The 16,002-nt window shown below is 56.9% G+C and overlaps 1 protein-coding gene across 3 annotated transcripts in view; it reads left to right on the forward strand.

The window, feature by feature from the left end:
* Positions 1–16,002, forward strand: part of luc7l3 (LUC7-like 3 pre-mRNA splicing factor) — a 66,134-nt gene that overhangs the window by 25,679 nt on the left and 24,453 nt on the right. For all 3 annotated transcript variants that reach the window (XR_010977593.1, XM_068058610.1, XM_068058611.1), the window contains exons 3-7: positions 12,881–12,920; positions 13,001–13,148; positions 13,518–13,592; positions 14,494–14,598; positions 14,685–14,846. Coding sequence is in view for 2 of the 3 variants with exons in the window: in XM_068058610.1 (XP_067914711.1) it covers positions 12,881–12,920; positions 13,001–13,148; positions 13,518–13,592; positions 14,494–14,598; positions 14,685–14,846 (530 nt within the window). In the remaining variant the exon portion in view is untranslated. The remainder of the gene's footprint in view (positions 1–12,880; positions 12,921–13,000; positions 13,149–13,517; positions 13,593–14,493; positions 14,599–14,684; positions 14,847–16,002) is intronic.

Below are 16,002 nucleotides of genomic sequence, written 5' to 3' on the forward strand. Positions count from 1 at the left end.
CTCCCTCCCCTCCCTCCCCGGCCCGCTCGCTCCCTCCCTCCCCTCCCCGGCCCGCTCGCTCCCTCCCTCCCCCTCCCCGGCCCGCTCGCTCCCTCCCTCCCCTCCCCCGGCCCGCTCGCTCCCTCCCTCCCCCTCCCCGGCCCGCTCGCTCCCTCCCTCCCCTCCCCGGCCCGCTCGCTCCCTCCCTCCCCTCCCCGGCCCGCTCGCTCCCTCCCTCCCCTCCCCGGCCCGCTCGCTCCCTCCCTCCCCTCCCCGGCCCGCTCGCTCCCTCCCTCCCTCCCCTCCCCGGCCCGCTCGCTCCCTCCCTCCCCTCCCCTCCCCGGCCCGCTCGCTCCCTCCCTCCCCTCCCCCGGCCCGCTCGCTCCCTCCCTCCCCTCCCCGGCCCGCTCGCTCCCTCCCTCCCCTCCCCGGCCCGCTCGCTCCCTCCCTCCCCTCCCCGGCCCGCTCGCTCCCTCCCTCCCCTCCCCGGCCCGCTCGCTCCCTCCCTCCCTCCCCTCCCCGGCCCGCTCGCTCCCTCCCTCCCCTCCCCTCCCCGGCCCGCTCGCTCCCTCCCTCCCCTCCCCTCCCCGGCCCGCTCGCTCCCTCCCTCCCCTCCCCTCCCCGGCCCGCTCGCTCCCTCCCTCCCCTCCCCTCCCCGGCCCGCTCGCTCCCTCCCTCCCCTCCCCGGCCCGCTCGCTCCCTCCCTCCCCTCCCCGGCCCGCTCGCTCCCTCCCTCCCCTCCCCGGCCCGCTCGCTCCCTCCCTCCCCTCCCCGGCCCGCTCGCTCCCTCCCTCCCCTCCCGGCCCGCTCGCTCCCTCCCTCCCCTCCCCGGCCCGCTCGCTCCCTCCCTCCCCGGCCCGCTCCCTCCCTCCCTCCCTCCCCTCCCCGGCCCGCTCCCTCCCTCCCTCCCCTCCCCGGCCCGCTCCCTCCCCTCCCCGGCCCGCTCCCTCCCTCCCTCCCCTCCCCGGCCCGCTCCCTCCCTCCCTCCCTCCCTCCCCTCCCCGGCCCGCTCCCTCCCTCCCTCCCTCCCCTCCCCGGCCCGCTCCCTCCCTCCCTCCCTCCCCTCCCCGGCCCACTCCCTCCCTCCCTCCCTCCCTGCCCTCCCCGGCCCGCTCCCTCCCTCCCTCCCCTCCCCGGCCCCCTCCCTCCCTCCCCTCCCCGGCTCGCTCCCTCCCTCCCTCCCTCCCCTCCCCGTCCCGCTCCCTCCCTCCCCTCCCCGGCCCGCTCCCTCCCTCCCCTCCCCGGCCCGCTCCCTCCCTCCCTCCCCTCCCCGGCCCGCTCCCTCCCTCCCTCCCTTCCCTCCCCGGCCCACTCCCTCCCTCCCCTCCCTCCCCGGCCCGCTCGCTCCCTCCCTCCCCGGCCCGCTCGCTCCCTCCCTCCCTCCCTCCCCGGCCCGCTCGCTCCTCCCTCCCTCCCTCCCTCCCTCCCCGGCCCGCTCGCTCCCTCCCTCCCTCCCTCCCTCCCCGGCCCGCTCGCTCCCTCCCTCCCTCCCTCCCTCCCCGGCCCGCTCGCTCCCTCCCTCCCTCCCTCCCCGGCCCGCTCGCTCCCTCCCTCCCTCCCTCCCCGGCCCGCTCGCTCCCTCCCTCCCTCCCTCCCCGGCCCGCTCGCTCCCTCCCTCCCTCCCTCCCCGGCCCGCTCGCTCCCTCCCTCCCTCCCTCCCCGGCCCGCTCGCTCCCTCCCTCCCTCCCTCCCCGGCCGCTCGCTCCCTCCCTCCCTCCCTCCCCGGCCCGCTCGCTCCCTCCCTCCCTCCCTCCCCGGCCCGCTCGCTCCTCCCTCCCCTCCCTCCCCGGCCCGCTCGCTCCCTCCCCGGCCCGCTCGCTCCCTCCCCTCCCTCCCCGGCCCGCTCGCTCCCTCCCCTCCCTCCCCGGCCCGCTCGCTCCTCCCCTCCCTCCCCGGCCCGCTCGCTCCCTCCCCTCCCTCCCCGGCCCGCTCGCTCCCTCCCCTCCCTCCCCGGCCCGCTCGCTCCCTCCCCTCCCTCCCCGGCCCGCTCGCTCCCTCCCCTCCCTCCCCCCGCTCGCTCCCTCCCCTCCCTCCCCGGCCCGCTCGCTCCCTCCCCTCCCTCCCCGGCCCGCTCGCTCCCTCCCCTCCCTCCCCGGCCCGCTCGCTCCCTCCCCTCCCTCCCCGGCCCGCTCGCTCCCTCCCCTCCCTCCCCGGCCCGCTCGCTCCCTCCCCTCCCTCCCCGGCCCGCTCGCTCCCTCCCCTCCCTCCCCGGCCCGCTCGCTCCCTCCCCTCCCTCCCCGGCCCGCTCGCTCCCTCCCCTCCCTCCCCGGCCCGCTCGCTCCCTCCCCTCCCTCCCCGGCCCGCTCGCTCCCTCCCCTCCCTCCCCGGCCCGCTCGCTCCCTCCCCTCCCTCCCCGGCCCGCTCGCTCCCTCCCCTCCCTCCCCGGCCCGCTCGCTCCCTCCCCTCCCTCCCCGGCCCGCTCGCTCCCTCCCCTCCCTCCCCGGCCCGCTCGCTCCCTCCCCTCCCTCCCCGGCCCGCTCGCTCCCTCCCCTCCCTCCCCGGCCCGCTCGCTCCCTCCCCTCCCTCCCCGGCCCGCTCGCTCCCTCCCCTCCCTCCCCGGCCCGCTCGCTCCCTCCCCTCCCTCCCCGGCCCGCTCGCTCCCTCCCCTCCCTCCCCGGCCCGCTCGCTCCCTCCCCTCCCTCCCCGGCCCGCTCGCTCCCTCCCCTCCCTCCCCGGCCCGCTCGCTCCCTCCCCTCCCTCCCCGGCCCGCTCGCTCCCTCCCCTCCCTCCCCGGCCCGCTCGCTCCCTCCCCTCCCTCCCCGGCCCGCTCGCTCCCTCCCCTCCCTCCCCGGCCCGCTCCCTCCCTCCCCTCCCTCCCCGGCCCGCTCCCTCCCTCCCCTCCCTCCCCGGCCCGCTCCCTCCCTCCCCTCCCTCCCCGGCCCGCTCCCTCCCTCCCCTCCCTCCCCGGCCCGCTCCCTCCCTCCCCTCCCTCCCCGGCCCGCTCCCTCCCCTCCCTCCCCTCCCCGGCCCGCTCCCTCCCTCCCCTCCCTCCCCTCCCCGGCCCGCTCCCTCCCTCCCTCCCTCCCTCCCCTCCCTCCCTCCCCTCCCCGGCCCGCTCGCTCCCTCCCTCCCTCCCCTCCCCGGCCCGCTCCCTCCCTCCCCTCCCCCCCGGCCCGCTCCCTCCCTCCCTCCCCTCCCCCCGGCCCGCTCCCTCCCTCCCTCCCCTCCCCGGCCCCCTCCCTCCCTCCCTCCCTCCCCTCCCCGGCCCGCTCGCTCCCTCCCACCCTCCCCGGCCCGCTCGCTCCCTCCCTCCCCTCCCCTCCCCGGCCCACTCCCTCCCCTCCCCGGCCCACTCCCTCCCTCCCTCCCTCCCTCCCTCCCTCCCTCCCTGCTCCCTCCCTCCCTCCCCTCCCCGGCCCGCCCGCTCCCTCCCTCCCTCCCTCCCCTCCCCGGCCTGCTCGCTCCCTCCCTCCCTCCCCTCCCCTCCCCTCCCCTCCCCTCCCCTCCCTCCCTCCCTCCCTCCCCTCCCTCCCTCCCCTCCCCTCCCCTCCCCGGCCCGCTCCCTCCCTCCCCGGCCCGCTCCCTCCCTCCCCGGCCCGCTCCCTCCCTCCCCGGCCCGCTCCCTCCCTCCCCTCCCCGGCCCGCTCCCTCCCTCTCTCCCTCCCTCCCTCCCCTCCCCTCCCCGGCCCGCTCGCTCCCTCCCTCCCTCCCTCCCTCCCCGGCCCGTTCGCTCGCTCGCTCCCTCCCTCCCTCCCCGGCCCGTTCGCTCGCTCGCTCCCTCCCTCCCTCCCCTCCCCGGCCAGCCCGCTCGCTCCCTCCCTCCCTCCCCTCCCCGGCCAGCCCGCTCGCTCCCTCCCTCCCTCCCTCCCTCCCCTCCCCGGCCAGCCCGCTCGCTCCCTCCCTTCCTCCCCTACCCGGCCAACCCTCTCGCTCCCTCCCTTCCTCCCCTCCCCGGCCAGCCCGCTCGCTCCCTCCCTTCCTCCCCTCCCCGGCCAGCCCGCTCGCTCCCTCCCTTCCTCCCCTCCCCGGCCAGCCCGCTCGCTCCCTCCCTTCCTCCCCTCCCCGGCCAGCCCGCTCGCTCCCTCCCTTCCTCCCCTCCCCGGCCAGCCCGCTCGCTCCCTCCCTTCCTCCCCTCCCCGGCCAGCCCGCTCGCTCCCTCCCTTCCTCCCCTCCCCGGCCAGCCCGCTCGCTCCCTCCCTTCCTCCCCTCACCGGCCAGCCCGCTCGCTCCCTCCCTTCCTCCCCTCCCCGGCCAGCCCGCTCGCTCCCTCCCTTCCTCCCCTCCCCGGCCAGCCCGCTCGCTCCCTCCCTTCCTCCCCTCCCCGGCCAGCCCGCTCGCTCCCTCCCTTCCTCCCCTCCCCGGCCAGCCCGCTCGCTCCCTCCCTTCCTCCCCTCCCCGGCCAGCCCGCTCGCTCCCTCCCTTCCTCCCCTCCCCGGCCAGCCCGCTCGCTCCCTCCCTTCCTCCCCTCCCCGGCCAGCCCGCTCGCTCCCTCCCTTCCTCCCCTCCCCGGCCAGCCCGCTCGCTCCCTCCCTTCCTCCCCTCCCCGGCCAGCCCGCTCGCTCCCTCCCTTCCTCCCCTCCCCGGCCAGCCCGCTCGCTCCCTCCCTTCCTCCCCTCCCCGGCCAGCCCGCTCGCTCCCTCCCTTCCTCCCCTCCCCGGCCAGCCCGCTCGCTCCCTCCCTTCCTCCCCTCCCCGGCCAGCCCGCTCGCTCCCTCCCATCCTCCCCTCCCCGGCCAGCCCGCTCGCTCCCTCCCTTCCTCCCCTCCCCGGCCAGCCCGCTCGCTCCCTCCCTTCCTCCCCTCCCCGGCCAGCCCGCTCGCTCCCTCCCTTCCTCCCCTCCCCGGCCAGCCCGCTCGCTCCCTCCCTTCCTCCCCTCCCCGGCCAGCCCGCTCGCTCCCTCCCTTCCTCCCCTCCCCGGCCAGCCCGCTCGCTCCCTCCCTTCCTCCCCTCCCCGGCCAGCCCGCTCGCTCCCTCCCTTCCTCCCCTCCCCGGCCAGCCCGCTCGCTCCCTCCCTTCCTCCCCTCCCCGGCCAGCCCGCTCGCTCCCTCCCTTCCTCCCCTCCCCGGCCAGCCCGCTCGCTCCCTCCCTTCCTCCCCTCCCCGGCCAGCCCGCTCGCTCCCTCCCTTCCTCCCCTCCCCGGCCAGCCCGCTCGCTCCCTCCCTTCCTCCCCTCCCCGGCCAGCCCGCTCGCTCCCTCCCTTCCTCCCCTCCTCGGCCAGCTCGCTCCCTCCCTCCCTCCCATGCCCAGCCCACTCGCTCCCTCCCTCCGGCCCGCTCCCTCCCTCCCCTCCCCGGCCCGCTTGCTCACTCCCTCCCCGGCACGCTCACTGCCTCCCTCCCTGGCACGCTCGCTCCCTCCCCTCCCCAGCACGCTCGTTCCCTCCCTCCCTCCCCTCCCCCGCTCACTCGCTCCCTCCCCTCCCCGGCCCCCCCCCTCCCTCCCCGGCCCCCTCCCTGCCTCCCTCCCCTCCCCGGCCCGCTTCGCTCCCTCCCCTCCCCGGCCCCCTCCCCTTCCTGCCCCCTTCCCGGCCCACTTTGCTCCCTCCCTGGCCCGGTTCGCTCTCGCCCTCTGGCCGTTGTGTGCTGCCATGTGTTTAGGTTAGGTTGCCTCCATGTGATTATTTTGAGCAACGCCATCTTTAGTCCTGGCAGCTGCCTGAAGTCGCAGAGTGATGTTTTCGTGGCACAAGCTGCATTTGCGCATGTCACTGCAGCACCACCTAGTGGTAACGTTGTCTGCAAATGCAGCCATATAAATAAGTTGTTTCATTCCTGTTCATTTGTTTTACTGTAGTGGATTTGTTCCCTAGATGAAAACCAATCCATGGTGGTGTACGGTATCGGTCTGCAACCGTGCCAATTTGAAGGAGATCATGAGTCAGTCATTTATGGCATGGAAGTGGCCATTCGGCCCATTGAGTCCATGCTCTCAGTGGAGCAATCCATCAGTCCCACTCCCCTGCTTGATCCCTATGGCCCTGCAAGTTTATTTCCTTCGAGTGCCCACCTAACGTTTGAAATCATTGTCTCTGCGTTCACCACCCTTGTGGGCAGCAACTTCCAGGTTCAACATAGAATTAGTCAGCCAGTGCGAACTGAAGAGGGTTCTCTGTTCCATCCCTGGGCAGGGCTTGCATTTATATTGTACTGGACGTCCCAGTGTTTTACAGCCAATGAAACTTTTGAAGTCCAGTTAGCTAATTTATGCATAGCAAGCTCCCACAGACAGCATTGTGATGACTGACCAGAAAATCTGTTGATGTTGGTTGAAGGATAAATATTGGCAAGGACAAAGGGGAGAACTCCCCCATTCTTCTTTGCACAGTGGCCATGGACTCTTTTGCATCCACCTGAAAAAGCAGGTGGGACCTCGGTTTAATGTCTCTTCTGAAAGGCACCGCCCCCCCACCTTTACAGTCCAGCACTCCCTCAGTACTGTTCTGGGTATGCTGGCATGTGTAATGGGCTCAAGTATCTGGAGTGGGACTTGAACCCGTGACCACCTGAGTCAGACGTGGCTGCTACCCACTGAGGCAAGGCTAATGGCTCAATTTATCGAGATATTTGGGCAAGGCAATTGCCATCTGGGAGAGCGAGGATTTACTTTACAGGATGCTGAACTTCAAAAGGAGACTGACCGATATGCAGAAGGAGCCCTGCTTTGGGTTGCAGCACATCAGGGCACTGAGTGTGGCTGTGTGATGATGAGCACTGATTGTCTGTTACTGTGATTTTTATCTTTGCAACTGTCTTCTCAAATCTGACTGCATCGGCCGACCTGTGAGATCTCCTTTTGATGTTGATCCTCCCCTTGCTCTGTGAATAGAGCAGTAGTGAGCACTGTCTTTTGACCTTTCCCTCCTGGTTGAGTTAGTGAGATCTGTTCTTTTGGACTGTGGTTGTGTCTTGTTAACGACCTGGTTATGAAGCTGGCTAATTGGGATTTGGGTAGTGTCCAACAATAGAACTGGAAGTGTCTGAAAATCTGCACCAGGAAAGTGGAGGAGACACTTGAAACGCCATAGCATACAAGGCTACGGGCTAAATGCTGGAAAATGGGATTAGAATAGATGGGCTTGATGGCTGGTGCGGACGCGCTGGGCTGAAGGGCCTGTTTCTGTGCTGTATAACTCTATGACTCTAGCTGTCCAGTTAATGGTCAGGTTGGAGCAGAAATGGAAACTGAAGAAACTGCCAAAAGCTATGTAACAGGCTCCAGTTCTCACATTATTCCCACAAACAGCAATGTGATAATGATCAGATGTGTGATTGAAGAATAAATATTGACCAGGGACACTGGAAGAACTTGGCTGATCTTTGAATCTTTTACATCCACCTGAGAGAGCAGACTGGGTCTTGGTTTAACTGTTTTTGTTTTGATATTTGTCCACATGCGGGATAAAGTAAAACAGTAACTAAGGTCACAGATATGACAGCAGATCAGTGAAAAAGGTGGTGTGCTTTGTACACTCACACACTGGGGTGTGTAAAGTGCCCAGATAAAAAGCTTCCTACATCACAGTGAGCATGCACCAACCTGCATTTAAATCTGTGGGGTTTGTGGAAACATTAACCAATGGCTCATTTAATTTAAGATTTAATCTCAGTTTTACAAGTCATAACATTCTATGCAGCAGAGTCATATGAACATACGAATTAGGAGTAGGAGTAGGCCACTCGGCTCCTTGAGCCGCCTCCACCATTCAACAAGATGATGGCTGATCTGATTGTAACCTCTACTCCATATTCCTCCCTATCCCGATAACCTTTCACCCCCTTGCCTATCAATAATCTATCTGCCTCTGCCTTAAAAAATATTCAAAGACACTGCTTCCACTGCCTTTTGAGGAAGTGAGTTCCAAAGACACTCAACCTTCTGAGAAAAAAATTCTCCTCATCTGTCTTAAATGGGCAACCCCTTATTTTTAATCAGTGACCCCTAGTTCTAGATTCTCCCACAAGGGGAAAACATCCTTTCCACATCCACCCTGTCAAAACCCCTCAGGATCTTATATGTATCAATCAAACCGCCTCTTGCTCTTCTAAACTCCAGCCTAGCCTGTCCAACCTTTCCTAATAAGACAACCTGCCCATTCCAGGTATTAGTCTAGTAAACCTCTGAACTGCTTCCAACGCATTTGCATCTTTCCTTAAATAGGGAGACCAATACTGTACACAGTACTCCAGTTGTGGTCTCACCTGTATAACTGAAGCATAATCTCCTTTTGTATTCAATTGCCCTCACAATAAACAATAATATTCTATTAGTTTTCCTAATTACTTGCTGAACCTGCATGCTAACCTTTAGTGATTCATGCACTTGGCCACCCAGATCCCTCTGTATCTCGGAGCTCTGCAATCTCTCGCCATTTAGATAATATGCTTTTTTTATTCTTTCTGCTAAAATGAGCAGTTTTACATCTTCCCATATTATGCTCCATTTGCCATTTCTTTCTCCACTCACTTAACCCATCTTTTGACCTGTCCTTTGTAGCCTCCTTATGTCCTCTTCACAACCAGTTTTCCTGCCTATCTTTGTCATCGAGTCAGAGTTCCAGTAGTTGTGTTCGCTGCATCAGTGAAGTTGCTGTTTGTTTATCTATGTCTGGTTCTGGAGTGAGATTTATTGCCGTACTTGGGTCTACAATAATGTGGTATCTTGTTTCATTCAAAGATGCTGCGAAGTAACATCCTGTCTGCATTATGAGGGCAGGAGTTGGACTCATCACCTGAGGACCGTAGAGCTTTACAGCACAGAAAGGAGCCATTTGGCCCATTGAGCCTGTGCCAGATCTTTGCTAAATCAATTCAGAACTAATCCTGCTGCCCCACTTTCACCACATTGTCTTGTAATTCCCCTGCTTCAATTGTCTATCTACTCTTCCCATAAAAGGTAGTGTTATGGAAACCCCACATGCCAAATGGGAAATATTAATTTCATCAGTTGGAACTTTGCTTAAGACTTTTACTGGAAATTGTTACAAATAATTTTTTTAAACACCAGCTAGCAGCCAAGATAGCCATGAACATTTGCATTTGAAACACCAAAGTATTAGACTGGAGACAAACATGATTGACTCAGCCTAGCCAGAACCATGGGCTGCTCTCTGATTCAATTACCTGAGAACCTCATCAATGTGGTTGTCGAGAGCCATCGACACCCATTGACTTTGAAAGATCCCAACCCCCCCACCCACCCACCAAGTATGTCTGGACAGCCTGAGGTGAGAGCCTTGAATTTCAGAGAAAATTCCAGAAACTTCTCATTACAACACAGAGGTGGTCATATCATGTGATTGCTTATGCAGCTCTGGGAGATTGCGTGGTGACTCAGAAGGCAGGCAATAACTGGAAGCGAGCAAGGGAATAGCTCTTTCCCGCTCTCCATTCGAGATCCACAGAAGCCTCAAGCAGCAGCTGGTAAAGCCAAGTTTACAGACCCCCCTACTACCAACAACTAGGAAACAAGCCAGTGCAACCGTGCACCTCGCCTAGTGAGGACTTCAGGACTACAATTTCAACTAAAAACTCTGAGATTACTGAACTGTATTTCAGTTCCGTTTATTACAGACTCTACTCCAATCTCCCAACTCGGTTTTTCCCTCTAATCTATTTATATGTCTTTTTGGCTCTTGTGTGAATGTGGATGTGTAGCATATTTTAATAATTTTAACTGGTTTAGAGTGATAACAAACTTGCATCTTTCTTGTTTAAACTCAAGAAAACCTGTCTGGGTCATTTGCAAGCGCTCACTAAGTTCAATCACTTTGTTAAAGCGAAAGGGGAGCCCGAGACCCCCTCCTCACCTGGTCATAACTATAATGGACTCTGCCTGAGCTACGCCCAATGGCAAAGCATATCACTCTGTAAAGAAATTTCTCCAGTCTTTCTCCTTTTAAATTGATGGGTCTTCAACCAGCCAGTCTTTTAAATGCAACTTATATTTATGTAGCGCCTTGACCATAAAACATTCCAAGGTGTTCCACAGGAGCAAAGAGGAGAAGAGTGGGTCTAAGACTAGTATTTTAAAACTTAAATAAGGGCGACTGTGTGGGCATGAAAACTGAGCTATCTGAAGTCAACTGGGTTGCTAGGCTAGGAGATAAGTCAATAGAGAAGCAGTGACAGACATTTAAGGGGATATTTCAAAATATTCAGGATTAAGTGTATTCCTACTATAAAGAAAAATCCCAAGGGGAGGACTCACCATCTGTGGTTAACTAAAGAAGTTAAGGAAAGCATCAGACTTAAGGAAAAAGCATATAATTGTGCAAAGGTGAGTGGCAAGCCAGATGATTGGTCAGAATGGCAGAGAATGACTAAGCGGTTAATCAGGAGAAAAAAATTAGCTTGCTCTCATACTCTATCTAGAAATGTAAAAATGGATAGCAAGAGTTTCTATAGGTATTTAAAAAGGAAGAGTAAGTAAAGTGAGTGTTGGTCCTCTAGAGAGTGAGAATGGGGCGTTAATAGTAGATAATAAGGAAATGGCAGATGAAATGAACAAATGTTTTGTTTCTGTCATCACTGTAGAGGATACAAAGACATTCCAGTAATAGCTGTAAATCAGGAGGTGGAAGGGAGAGAGGAATTTGGTGAAATTACAATCACCATCCTGACTTGGAACTATATTGACGTTCCTTCACTGTCGCTGGGTCAAAATCCTGGAACTCTCTTCCTAACAGCACTGTGGGTCTACCTACCCCAAATGGACTGCAGCGGTTCAAGAAGGCAGCTCACCACCACCTCCTCGAGGGCAATTAGGGATGGGCAATAAATGCTGGCCTGACCAGCATCGCCCACATCCCATGAATGAATGAAAAAAAACAGGGAAGTGGTACTGACCAAACTGATGGAGCTGCGGGCTGTCATGTCCCTGGGTCCTGATGGGCTTCATCCTAAGGTCTTAAAAGAGATGGCTAATGAGGTAGTAGATGCGTTGGTGTTAATTTTTCAAAATTCACTAGATTCTGGAAAGGTTCCATCAGACTGGAAAGTAGCAAATATAACCCCCTCTGTTCAAGAAGGGGTGGGGGGGGGGGGAGGCAGAAAACAGGTAATAGGCCAGCTAGCTTGATATCTGACATGGGGAAGATGTTAGAATCGATCTTTAAGGAGGCTATAGCTGGGCATTTAAAAAAAAACTCAAGGTAATCAGCAATAGTCAGCATGGTTTTGTGAAAGGGAAATCATGTTTAACCAATTTATTGGAATTCTTTTGAAGAAGTAACATGCGCTGTGGATAAAAGAGAGTCCGTTGATATACTGTACTTGGATTTCCAGAAGGCATTTGACAAGGTGCCACGTATAAGGTTATTGCACAAAGTAGGAGCTCATTGTAGGAGGTAACATATTCGCAGAGACAGAAGATTGGCTGGCAGAAAGCAGAGTATGCATAAATGGGTCCTTTTCTGATTGGCAGGATGTGACGAGTGGAGTCCCGCAGGGGTCTGTGGTGAGGTCTCAACATTTTGCAATTTATATCAATGATTTAGATAAGGGGAGCGATGACGTGGTAGCTAAATTTGCAGATGACACAAAGATAGGTAGGAAAGCATGTTGTGAAGAGGACATGAGCTTGCAGACCGATATAGATTGGTTGAGTGAGAGGGCAAAAATCTGGCAGATGGAGTATAATGTGGGAAAATGTAAAGTTGTTCACTTTGACAGGAAGAATAAAAAAGCAGAGTATAACTTAAATGGAGAACGATTGCAGAATTCTGAGGTGCAGAGGGATCTAGGTGTTCTAGTGCATAAGTCAGTATGCAAGTACAGCAAGTAATAAAGAAGGCTAGAAGAATGATATCCTTTATTATGAGAGGAATTGAAAATAAAAGTAAGGATGTTATGCTTCAGTTACACAGGGCATTGGTGAGATCACATCTCATACTGTGCAGTTTTGGTCTCCCTATTTAAGGAAGGATGTAAATGCATTGGATGCGGTTCATAGGTTTACTAGATTAAGACAACCCGCTCATTCCAGGTATTATGAGGAAAGGGTGGACAGACTGGGCTTGTTTTCACTGGAATTTAGAAGAGTGAGGAGAGATTTGATTGAAGTTTATAAGATCCTGAACAGTCTTGACAAAGTGGATGTGGAAAGGATGTTTCCTCTTGTGGGTGAGTCCAGAACTAGGGGGCACTGTTTTAAAATTAGGGGTCGCCCTGTTAGGACAAATCTCTCAAAAATGAGAGATTTTTTCTGAGGGTTCTGCGACTTTGGAACTCTCTGCCTCAGAAGGTGGTGGGGGCGGGGTCATTGAATATTTTTAAGGAGGTAGATAGATTCTTGTTAGGCAAGGGAATCAAAGGTTATCGGGGGTAGATGGGAGCGTGGAATTCAAGACACAAACAAATCAGCCATGATCTTATTGAATGGTGGAACGGGCTAGAGGGGTCGAATGGCCTACTTCTCCTAATTCGTATGTTCGTATGTAAATAAAATCTGACACAGCTGTATAGAGATAATAGGACAGGGGGCCAAAAATTTGATGAAAGGTAGGTTTGTGTTTTAAAAAGCTTGATTCAATCTCCAGTTAGCCTTCACTGCTCCAGTGGGAACAGTCCCAGTACCTCAAAGCCTCCTTTATAACTGTAGTTTCCATCCCTGCATCGTCCTGGTGAATGTACAATACACTGAGCGTGCTCGCAGTTTCTAATTGCCTTAATTTTTTAAAATAAATTCATCATTGCTTCCTTAAACTTCAACTCTGTCTCTGTTCATAAAAAACAAATTGCTTTTGGGCCTTTTCTGTGGCTTTCTCTACCTCAACTTGTAGTTCCAGGGGATTAAGCTTTTGAAATACCATCTTGGGTGGGAGTAAGGTTTAAGGTAAAATATGGGACCACAAAGCCTTAATGGCTGTTTGCCTGAGTGACTTGAGGGGCTTGGGGTGAAACGGGGGCGGCTGCTTTATGGCAGACATACCATTTGAGATGTTGATTTTTGTTTTGCTTTTTTAGGTCCCTGTGAGAAGATTCACGATGACAACCTACGGAAATAGTAAGTTTCTCATTTTGTGGGTTTTCGTGAGCTCTCCCAATGTGTGGAGCTGCCGTTACGTTCTCCTTTTCTTCCCACAGTTATGAGAAGAGCTCTCGTTTTATGAAAGTGGGCTATGAGAAAGATTTCCTGCGTTACCTGCAAAACCTGATGGCTGACGTGGAGCGGCGGATCCGCCGAGGTCACGCTCGACTAGCACTGTCCCAGAATGCAACACCAGGAACTACGGTGAGTGGCAGGGCTGGCCTGGGCACTAATTCACTGTGTATTCGCACTCCTTCCCAAATCCCACCCTTCAGTTTAGCACATATGTACAAGCCCATAGCTGAGGGCACTTGCTGAGTGTGTGTATATTGAGGGAGTAATGTGGGGAAACTTGTGAGTAATGAATTAGGGGAAAGGTGGATGCACGTAATGGGGTCCGGGGGAGACGTGGCTGTGTATGAAATGGGGGCCAGGGGAGGGGCGGCTTTGCTTAATGGGGCTGGGGGAGGGGTGGTTTGTTCTAGGAGTAGGTGTTAAGTAAAGCTTGTGCTGGGTTAATGTCGATGACTATGCTGAGATTTGATGAGTTGCTCATTCTCTTTTCTCCTGCAGACTGGAGGGCCTGTGAGTAAGAATGAAGAGAAAGGTCAGGTTCTAACAGAGAAAATTGAAGAACTCCTGGAACAGGTAAATGTGGAGGATTTAGCTGCTCTAATTTTGGAAAGCTTTTTACATTTCCAGAACTTTATTCCTGACTCACCTGTCCAGTGCTGACCGGAAATCGAGTTTTACTAAAACAGCCCTACTGGACAGTCCCATGAACACTGGTCCTGTAGGTATCTGACAATCACCAGTACCATGCTTAACCCTGAATCTACACTGAGTAAAGGGAGCGAGCTGGGGCTGATTTCCCCATCACTGAGCTAGTAGAAGCTGCCTCCCTGTGATGAAACCACTGAGATCTCAAGGATTAATTGGAAATTTAGTGTGGTCAGTACATGAGGCTGGTCTGAGGATTCTGAACATTTTCTGGTGGGTTGGGTGTGCTGTTGAACCCGATTAATGCTGTGTTTGTAATGAGGTGCTGCAGGAGGCAGATTGTTTCTGGAACCATTTACTTTGCATGTCCCTGCAGATAGACAACAGAGTGACTGTGTGAGCTGTGGCTCAGTGGCTAACACTCTCTCCTCTGAAGCTGTGCATTCAAGTCCCACTACAGAGACCAAAAATTCAGTACTGAGAGTGCTGCACTGTCGGAGGTGTCTTTTGGATGAGATGTTAAACAGAGGCCCCACCTGCCCCCTCAGGTGGGTGCAAAAGATCCCATGGCCACTATTTTGAAGAAGAGCAGGGGTGTTAGCCCCAGTGTCCTGGATAATTATCCCTCAAATAACATCACAAAAACAGATAATCAGGTCATTATCACATTGCTGTTTGTGGGGGTTTGCTGTGCACAAATTGGCTGCTGTGTTTCCTGCGTTACAATAGTGTCTGCACTTCAAAGGTTGGCTGTAAAGCGCTTTGGGACATCGTGAGAAGGTGAAAGGTGCGATAGAAATGCAGTTCTATTTTCTTTTGTTCCCCACAGATTGAGGAGCTGGGTTCTGAGGGGAAGGTGGAAGAGGCTCAGGGGATGATGAAACTTGTTGAACAACTGAAAGACGAACGAGAGCAGCTGCGATCCGCCAGCTCGGTGAGTCTTCCTCAGCTTGTCATTTATTATTTCACATGGTTACAAGCATCTATCTATATGTTTTTTTAAAAAAAATGATTCTGCAGACCATCGAGAGCTTTGCGGCCCAGGAGAAGCAGATGGAGGTGTGCGAGGTGTGCGGTGCATTTCTCATCGTGGGAGATGCCCAGTCCAGGGTCGATGATCACTTAATGGGGAAACAGCACATGGGGTATGCGAAGATCAAAGCAACGGTGGAGGAACTAAAGGTTAGTGCAGAGCTGACATGTTGTTACAGCTGTACTGAGCTCTGGTTAGACCCCATTTGAAATGTGTTCAGTTCTGGGCACCGCACCTCAGACAGGATATATTGGCCTTTGAAGATGTGCTGGCCAGATTCACCAGAATGATGCCAGGTCTTAAAGGGTTAAATTATGAGGGCAGGTTTATTTATTTATTCGGAGATACAGCACAAACTAGGCTTGTATTTCCTTGAGCCTAGAAGATGAAGAGGTAATGTAATTGTGGTGTTTAAGGTGATTAAAGGAATTGATAGTTTTTTGTATGAGTCAGTGTGTTTTTAATTAATTCACCAGATGTGGATGTCACTAGCAACATTGGCATTTATTCCCCATCCTTGCCCTTGAGAAGGTGGTGGTGAGCTGCCTTCTTGAACCGCTGCTGCCCTTGGGGTGTACGTGCACCCACAGTGCTGTTAGGAAGAGTTTCAGGATTTTGACCCAGTGACAGTGAAGGAACGTCGATATAGTTCCAAGTCAGGATGGTGTGTGGCTTGGAGGGGGACTTGTGGGTGGTGGCGTTCCCATGCATCTGCTGCCCTTGTCCTTCTATGGCCGTGGGTTTGGCAGGTTGCCTTTGTTGAAGGAGCCTTGGTGAGTTTCTGTAGTGCATCTTGTAGATGGTACACACTGCTTCCACTGTGTGACGGTGGTGGACAGGGTGCCAGTCAAGTGGTCTGCATTGTGCTGGATGGTGTCGAGCTTCTTGAATGTTGTTGGAGCTGCACCCATCCAGGCAAGTGGAGAGTATTCCATCACACTCCTGACTTGTGCCTTGTGTAGATGGTGGACTGGCTTTAGGGAGTCAGGAGGTGAGTTACTTGCCACAGAATTACAAGTCTCTGACCTGCTCTGGTAGCCCATGTATTTATGTGGTTGGTCCAGTTCAGTTTCTGGTCAATGGTAACCCCAGGATGTTGATAGTGGGGCATTCAGCGATGGTAATGCTGTTGAATGTCAAGGGGAGATGGTTAAATTTTCTCTTGTTTGACATTGTCTGGCACTTGTGTGGCACGAATGTTACTTGCCACTTATCAGCGCAAGCCTGGATGTTACCCAGTAGAGGTCTACTTTAGGTCGGGAAAATGAACCCGACCCGAACCTAACTGAACCACCGTGGACCTGA

The sequence above is a fragment of the Heterodontus francisci genome, chromosome 26 (genome assembly GCF_036365525.1).
Source record: "Heterodontus francisci isolate sHetFra1 chromosome 26, sHetFra1.hap1, whole genome shotgun sequence".
In the NCBI taxonomy this organism is placed as follows: domain Eukaryota; kingdom Metazoa; phylum Chordata; class Chondrichthyes; order Heterodontiformes; family Heterodontidae; genus Heterodontus; species Heterodontus francisci.